Source organism: Cebus imitator, unplaced genomic scaffold (assembly GCF_001604975.1).
Source record: "Cebus imitator isolate Cc_AM_T3 unplaced genomic scaffold, Cebus_imitator-1.0 Scaffold509, whole genome shotgun sequence".
Classification (NCBI taxonomy): domain Eukaryota; kingdom Metazoa; phylum Chordata; class Mammalia; order Primates; family Cebidae; genus Cebus; species Cebus imitator.
Window position 1 is genome coordinate 860,365 of NW_016107824.1, and position 8,138 is coordinate 868,502.

Consider the following 8,138-nt stretch of genomic DNA (forward strand, 5'->3'; position numbering starts at 1 on the left):
CCATGTTGACCAGGATGGTCTCGATCTCTTGACCACGTGATCCACCCGCCTCGGCCTCCCAAAGTGCTGGGATTACAGGCTTGAGCCACCGCGCCCGGCATGTTGGACATCTTTAAACCCAGCTTGGCTTTGTAATGTGAGAAACAGATTGCAAACAAAAATCTCAAACTGTCTTTGCCTGTAGTTAACTAGACTCCTCTGTGGGAGGGTTACATAAACTTAGAAGTGAATGATGCAATGCCAGGAAATTTGCAAATACAGTCAACCCTGGGTATCCATGGGGGACTGGTTCCAGGACCTTCCAAGAATACCAACATCTGAAGATGCCTCAGTCCCTGATGAAAATGCCAAAGTGTTTGCAGATAACCTGAGAACATCTTCTGATACGCTTTCAGCCATCTCTAGATTGCCAGTCATACCCAGTACCCTGTAAATAGTATTTTGGTAGTTGTTGTCCTTTATTGTTTAGGGAATAATGACAAGAAGCTTCTGCGCACGTTCAGCTCTGGTGCGATTTTTCAGTCTGTGCTTGATCGAACGTAGAGAAGTGGAGCCCGTGGATATGGAGGCCAGCTGTATGCGAGTCTGTCGGAGTTTGTTTCGTCACTCTCTTCGGTTGTCCGGCATGCCTGAATTCACATTCTTGTTTAATTTTCGCTGAGTATGTTGTTCCATGAGGTTTTCCCAAATGGTCAGATGAAGGGTACAAATGCTAGAGATACCTAGTGACCCAGCCGGCCTTGGACAATAACGACATCCACGTTTTTCTAGTTTCATGGTGTTTTGTTTTCAAAAGTAACTGATCAGTTTCAGTTAGCAAGGCAAGATCAGCCTAGCAGTAAACGAAAAAGAGAGTCAAGGACTTTGATAATGTCCTGGGGTTGCTGTCTTCTACAAGAGGGGTAGAAACAGGAACGTGAAGTTCTCACTTGAGTGTTGAGGGAGAAGCAGACCTGGTGGGAGCTGTGGGCATTTATGGGCCATGGGCCCTGACACAGGTTCCTTCCTAGGAGCAAATGAGGGGCCAATAGGTACTGAAACCAGAGAGGTTTATTGTTCCCTTGTAGTCTCTGAAGATGTAGAATGCGGTGACTGGCAAGTACTCCTTTGATTAAAATGCACCTCTAGCTGCATGCAGTGGCTATGCCTGTAATCCCAGCACTTTGGGAGGCTGAGGCAGGAGGATCTCTTGAGCCCATGAGTTCGAGACCACCTGGGCACCATGGAGAACCGCATCTCTACCAAAAAAAAAAAAAAAAAAAAAGATGGACCTCTAATTGTACAACCCAGCAACTCCTGGAAGATCAGTGCTCTGAGGCTGTGCTTCTCATCTCTTTGTAGGTCGATGATGCAGAGAAGGTGGAAGGTCAGGGCAGCCCTTCCTTCAGGATGAGGGCTGAAGTCCTGGGATTTGAGACAGGGTCTCACTCTGTCACCCAGGCTGGAGTGCAGTGCACATTCTCGGCTCACTGCAACCTCAGCCTCCTGTGATGAGGTGTTTCTCCCACCTCAGCCTCCTGAGCAGCTGGGACTATAGGCACATGCCACCACGTCCAGCTGAGTTTTTTTGTATTTTTAGTAGAGACAGAATTTTTTTTTTTTTTCTTTTCTTTTTTTGAGACGGAGTCTCGTGTCACCCAGGCTGGACTACAGTGGCATGATCTTGGCTCACTGCAACCTCTGCCTTCTGGGTTCAAGGAATTCTCCTGCCTCAGCCTCCAGAATAGCTGGGATTGCAGGTGCACACCACCATGCCCTGCTAATATTTGTATTTTCTTTAGTAGAGATGAGGTTTCACCGTGTTGGCCAGGCTGGTTTTGAACTCCTGACCCTGTGATCCACCCGCCTCAGCCTCCCAAAGTGCTGGGGTGTTACAGGCCTGAGCTACGGTGCCCCTGGCCTGGGATTTGCTTTTTACTGCTAGACTGATCTTGCCTTGCTGTTTGAAACTGATTGCTTACTTTTGAAAACAAAGTATACTGAAAATAGAAAACCCTGTATTGTCACAAGGCTGGCCAGATCACTAGGTATTTCAGGCCTTTGCACACTCAGTCTGATGTTTGGGAATCCTTCATGAAAGAGCGTAGTCAGCGAGAATGAAATGAGAGAACCCATTTTCACGTCATCTGCCTCTGTGCATCAGTCCCAGACGTAGGGATTACTCCTGTCGTCTTCGAAACCTTGCTGCTGGTGGTTCTGACTTAGAAAAGTGTGTCTGTCTCGTGATGCCATCTGACCCTACCCCTGCCTCTTTTTCTTCTGGCAGTGCCCTGTACGCCCTGGGGATGACAGCAGTGGGCCTGGCCATCCTGTGGTACATTTTCCGCCTGGCTGGAATGACTGGAAGGGAAGGTGGATTCAGTGCTTTTGTAAGTTCTGTCAATCAGAGCTCTCTGAACTTACAGCCTCAGGATTTTTCTGCTTGTGTTTGCTGAATACTTTTCCCATAAGCTGTAGGATAGGTACAGTAAATAATACAGTGAAAACCTGTCCAGGAGAGCAGCCTGAAGCCATAATTTGGGAGCAGCCAAATTCCCATGGGCTTTGTTTCCCAGGCTGGCTGCAAGGCGGCTAGTGACCAGCATTGCCTGAGGGCCTCTCACCCTTACTCTGTGGTGCCTGAGCCAGGTGAGTTTACAAGGCAGTTGAATCTGCATGTTTCTTTTCTTTTTTAAAGAAAGTCTTGCTTTATTGCCTAGGGTGGAGTGCAGTGGCATGATCTCTGCTCACTGTAACCTCTACCTCCTGGGTTAAAGCAGTCCTCCTGCCTCAGTCTCCTGAGTAGTTGGGACTACAGGTGTGGACCGCCATGCCTGGCTAATTACTGTATTTTTGTAGAAACAGGGTTTTGCCTCGGGAGGCACAGGTTGCAGTGAGCCGAGATTGTGCCCCTGCACTCCAGCCTGGGACAGAGCAGACTCTGTCTCCAAAGAAAAGAAAGAAACAGGGTTTTGCCGTGTTAGCTGGGCTGGTCTGGACCTCCTGGGCTCAGGTGATCCGCCCACATCGGCCTCCCAAAGTGCTGGGATTACAGGTGTGAGCCACCAGCCTGGCTGAATGCATATTTTTCAATGATCAGCTGGCAAAGACTTTGTTCCTCTTCGTTTCCTAGTAGCTAAGAAGCTGAGGAATTTAAAAGGTTGTCTTTAAAGGAACAACCTTAGACCAGGCACTGTGGCTCACAATTTTTGTAGTTTTGGTAGAGATGGGGTTTCATCATGTTGGCCAGGCTGGTCCCCAAACTCCTGGCCTCAGGTGATCTGCCCTCCTTAGCCTCCCAAAGTGCTGGGATTACAGGTGTGAGCCACTGTGCCCGGCTGGGGGTAATGGTTTTTAAGGTAAATAGCTAGTCAAGTCTCTTAGTAATTAATGACGTGAAACAAGTTTTCCTTGTATGCCTCAAGACTGACCCATGTGTCCTGTCAGTCTAACTTGAGTGGAGCCAAAGGGATCCTGGAATGGAGACGCAGGGCAAGGGGTTGGAGCAGCTCAGGTGCGTGGGCTGAGCCTCCTGCGTTGTGTTGCTGATTTCCTCACTTTGCACAGCTCCTTGTACTTCGTTCTTTCTGCACAGAATCAGCTCAAAATGGCTCGTTTCACGATTGTGGATGGGAAGATGGGGAAAGGGGTCAGCTTCAAAGACGTAGCAGGAATGCACGAAGCCAAGCTGGAAGTGCGAGAGTTCGTGGATTATCTGAAGGTGAGAGCCAGCGCTGACCAGGAGGGAGACGTGAGCAGACAGATGATCTGCCTTCTCTCCCGGAAGGCCTTTTGAGGGGATCAGAGCCTTGGGACTCGGAATTCCTTCAATTACATGTTGTGGATTGGTGGTGGCCTCTACCCTGTCCCATGGGGACACCAAGCAGGTGCTGGTGCCTGTTCAACCAGCAGTGCAAGCTCCGTGCACAGGGTTCAGCCAAGGGGAGGGGCCGAGGCCCATGCTTGCTGTGCCATTAGCCATCCTGGATTCCTGGCAGAGCTCTGTGCTTTTCCCAGAACCACGTAAACCCCATACGGAGTTTATGGCAGTGCATGACCTGGCTTTCATGTGCATCGCTTAAACATTCTCTCTGAGGGTGTGGTGCGGTGGGTCGTGCCTGTAGTCCTAGCACCTCAGGAGGCTGAGGCAGGGGGATTGCTTGAGCCCAGTAGGAGATCAGCCTGGGCAACCGTGAAACCCTGTCTGCAAAAAAATTTTTTTTTTTTTTTGAGACGGAGTTTCGCTCTTGTTACCCAGGCTGGAGTGCAATGGCGCGATCTCGGCTCACCGCAACCTCCGCCTCCTGGGTTCAGGCAATTCTCCTGCCTCAGCCTCCTGGGTAGCTGGGATTACAGGCACGTGCCACCATGCCCAGCTGAGTTTTTTTGTATTTTTAGTAGAGACAGAATTTTTTTTTTTTTTCTTTTCTTTTTTTGAGACGGAGTCTCGTGTCACCCAGGCTGGAGTGCAGTGGTACAATTGTAGCTCACTGCAACCTCCGCCTCCTGGGTTCAGGCAATTCTCCTGCCTCAGCCTCCTGAGTAGCTGGGATTACAGGCACGCGCCACCATGCCCAGCTAATTTTTTGTAATTTTTAGTAGAGACGGGGTTTCACCATGTTGACCAGGATGGTCTCGATCTCTTGACCTCGTGATCCACCCGCCTCAGCCTCCCAAAGTGCTGGGATTACAGGCTTGAGCCACAGCGCCCGGCTGCAAAAAATTTTTTAAAGTAGCCAGGCGTGGTGGCACATGCCTGTATAGTCTCAGCTACCCAGGAGGCTGAAGTGAGAGGATGCCTTGAGCCCAGGAGTTTGAGGCTGCAGTGAGCTATCATGGCAGTCACCGTATTCCAGCCTGGGCGATGTCGGGGGACATTACCTTTAAAAAAAGAAAATCTGAAACCGCAAATCACCAGTGTCACGTTGTCTACTGCTGTTCAGAGCCCAGAGCGCTTCCTCCAGCTTGGCGCCAAGGTCCCAAAGGGTGCGCTGCTGCTCGGCCCCCCTGGCTGTGGGAAGACCCTGCTGGCCAAGGCGGTAGCCACAGAGGCCCAGGTGCCGTTCTTGGCAATGGCTGGCCCGGAGTTCGTGGAGGTCATTGGAGGTAGGTGTTGTGGTTGGGGGCTGTGGATGGCCTTTGCCGACCACGTGGTTCCTTTCACACGTCCTTCCTTGGGCAGCTAGACTGAAGGGGAAGCAGGTGGGCGGGGAATAGAGAGGGAAAGTGAGGCCTGGGTTAGAGGAGGTGTTGTGTCTGCGGAGCACATGATGTCTGCTTTGAAGCCGCTCTCACTTGTGGCCTACAAGCCAGCACGGTGCACGTGAGCCTTGAGGGGCTGCCAAGGGCCCCCCGGGAGCAGCCACTGTGTGTCTCTTTGGAGGGATGAGGCTGGTAGGTTTGTTCATCTTTGCGGGACACCTTTGTCTGGCCCAGGCACAGGAAGAGGCTTTGTTTTTTATCTGCCCGTTTCCTGGTTCTCTCTGTCCCCTCAGGCCTTGGTGCTGCCCGTGTGCGGAGTCTCTTCAAGGAGGCCCGAGCCCGGGCTCCCTGCATCGTCTACATTGATGAGATCGACGCGGTGGGCAAGAAGCGCTCCACCACCATGTCCGGCTTCTCCAACACCGAGGAGGAGCAGACGCTCAACCAGCTTCTGGTGGAAATGGACGGTCAGTGCCCGTGCGCCCCACGCCCCCATTGCACCATGAGAGAAGGTTTCTGATGTTTTCAGGACAGTCATTTTCTGGGTAGATGAAGCTGTTTACATTTATTGTTCCAGCATCTTAAACTAGTGCTTATGAGACGTGATTTGTCTTGAGTCCCTGGTGTCTGCTGCCCCTGTGCCCCTGCTTGCTGCAGGTGAGGATCATATGAGAGCACACACTATCCAGCAGTTCACAACTAGAGAGCAGTTGGTGGAAGAACTGTCATCACTGTGCTGTGGTCAGCAAACACAGCCGCGGCGGCTCACGCCTGTAATCCCAGCACCTTGGGAGGCTGCGGCTGGTGGATCACGTGATGTCAGGAGTTCATGACCAGCCTGGCAACTTGGTGAAACCTTGTCTCTACCAAAAATACAAAAATCAGCTGGCAGTGTTGACACATGCCTGTAGTCCCAGGTACCCAGGAGGCTGAGGCAAGAGAATTGTTTGAACCCAGGAGGTGGAGTTTACAGTGGGCTGAGATCACACCATTGCACTCCAGCCTGGGTGACAGAGGGAGACCCCATCTCAAAAAAAATAAAAAAGAAAGAAAGAAACACAGATTTTAATTTTTAAAAAACAAGGTTAGGGCCAGGCGCAGTGGCTCACTCCTGTAATCCCAGCACTTTGGGAGGCTGAGGCGGGTGGATCACGAGGTCAAGAGATCGAGACCATCCTGGTCAACATGGTGAAACCCCGTCTCTACTAAAAATACAAAACATTCACTGGGCTTGGTGGCGTGTGCCTGTAATCCCAGCTACTCAGGAGGTTGAGGCAGGAGAATTGCCTGAACTCAGGAGGCGGAGGTTGCGGTGAGCCGAGATCGCGCCATTGCACTCCAGCCTGGGTAACAAGAGCGAAACTCCGTCTCAAAACAAAACAAAAAAACAAGGTCAAGGCAATAGTGTAAAAGAAAACTGGGATTATAAGTGGTTTGTCAGATGTAATTTTTTATTTATTTATTTTTTGAGATACAGTCTTGCTGTGTCACTCAGGCTGGAGTGCAGTGATGCGATTTCGGATCACTGCAGCCTCTGAGTCCCAGGTTCAAGCAGTTCTTCTGCCTCAGCCTCCCAAGTAGCTGGGATTACAGGCGCTTGCCACTACGCCCAGCTAATTTTTGTATTATTTTTTTTTTTGGGGATGGAGTCTTGGTCTGTTGCCAAGGGGGAATGCAGTGGTGCGATCTCAGCTCACTGCATTCGTTGCCTCCTGGGTTCAAGCGATTCCCCTGCCTCAGCCTCCCGAGTAGCTAGGACTACAGGCATGCATCCCAATGCCTGGCTCATTTTTTGTATTTTAGTAGAGACAGGGTTTCACCCACCCTGTAGTGCTGGGATTACAGGTGTGAGCCACTGTGCCCAGCCCTATTTAATTTATTTTTTATTTAGTAGTTTGTTTTTTTTTTTTTGAGTCTGTCGCCAGGCTGGAGTATGGTGGCACAGTCTCAGCTCACTGAAGCCTCCATCTCCAGGTTCAAATGAGTCTGTCTGATTGTGTGGCCATGTCTCTCTCTGTGCCACGTGGGGAGGGTGTGACACTGGTGAGGGTGATGAGCAGAGCCTCAGTGTGCTGCGGCCTGGGAGGCACACCTCTTGTGTGACTCCTTGAAAACGACTTCTGGCCTGGCTTTGACAACGTTTTTCTTTTTAATGGAGCTGACCCAATAAAAGTGACATGAAATTGTTTTTCTTCTGAGATACTTTTGCAAGGTTTTTTTTTGGGGGGTGGATATTGTTGTGGTAAAATGTCCAGATAGCCAGGCTTGGTGTCCATGCCTGTGTTCCCGGCTGTTTGGGAGGCTGAGGTAGAAGGAGTGCTGAAGCCTAAGTTAGGGGCTGTGCTGTGCCGTGGTCTTCCCGTGAACTGCCACTGCAGCATGGGTGACACAGCGAGACCTTGTCTCTAGAAACAATTTTAAAAATACATTAACATAAATTGGCCATTTTGATCATTCTGAAGTTTATCGACATTAAGTACATTCCCATTGCTGAGCACCATCACCACCATCCACCTCCAAAACTTTGTCTTCAGTCCAAACAGAACATTTGTCCCCTCTGAGTCCTCTCCATTCTCCCACCCCAGCCTCTTGCAGCCTGTGTCTGTCTCTGAGTTCGACTCTTCTAGGACCTTATGGAGCTGGAGACCCACAGTGTTTATGCTTTGCTACCCATCTTCTTTCACGGAGCAGAGCGTCTTCGGGGCCCTCTGCGCTGGCTGCAGATCAGGATCTCCTTCCTCTTTGAGGCTGAACCATACTGCACTGTGTGTAGGGCCGCATCTGTTTATTTGCCCATCCATGGACATGTGGGCTGCTGTGAATCAGGCTGTGTTTACAGGGCTACAAGCATCTTTTCAAGTCTCTGCTTTGTAAGATTTTTTTTTTTTTTTTTTTTTTTTTTTTTTTTTTTTTTTTTTTTTTTTTTTTTTTTTTTTTTTTTTTTTTTTTTTTTTTTT

The 8,138-nt window shown here is 50.0% G+C and overlaps 1 protein-coding gene across 1 annotated transcript in view; it reads left to right on the forward strand.

The window, feature by feature from the left end:
* The window catches only part of SPG7 (SPG7 matrix AAA peptidase subunit, paraplegin), a 48,403-nt gene that overhangs the window by 20,439 nt on the left and 19,826 nt on the right, over positions 1-8,138 (forward strand). Inside the window, exons 6-9 of the mRNA XM_017513946.2 lie at positions 2,267-2,369; positions 3,575-3,700; positions 4,923-5,085; positions 5,475-5,648. Coding sequence (XP_017369435.1) covers positions 2,267-2,369; positions 3,575-3,700; positions 4,923-5,085; positions 5,475-5,648 — 566 coding nt within the window. The remainder of the gene's footprint in view (positions 1-2,266; positions 2,370-3,574; positions 3,701-4,922; positions 5,086-5,474; positions 5,649-8,138) is intronic.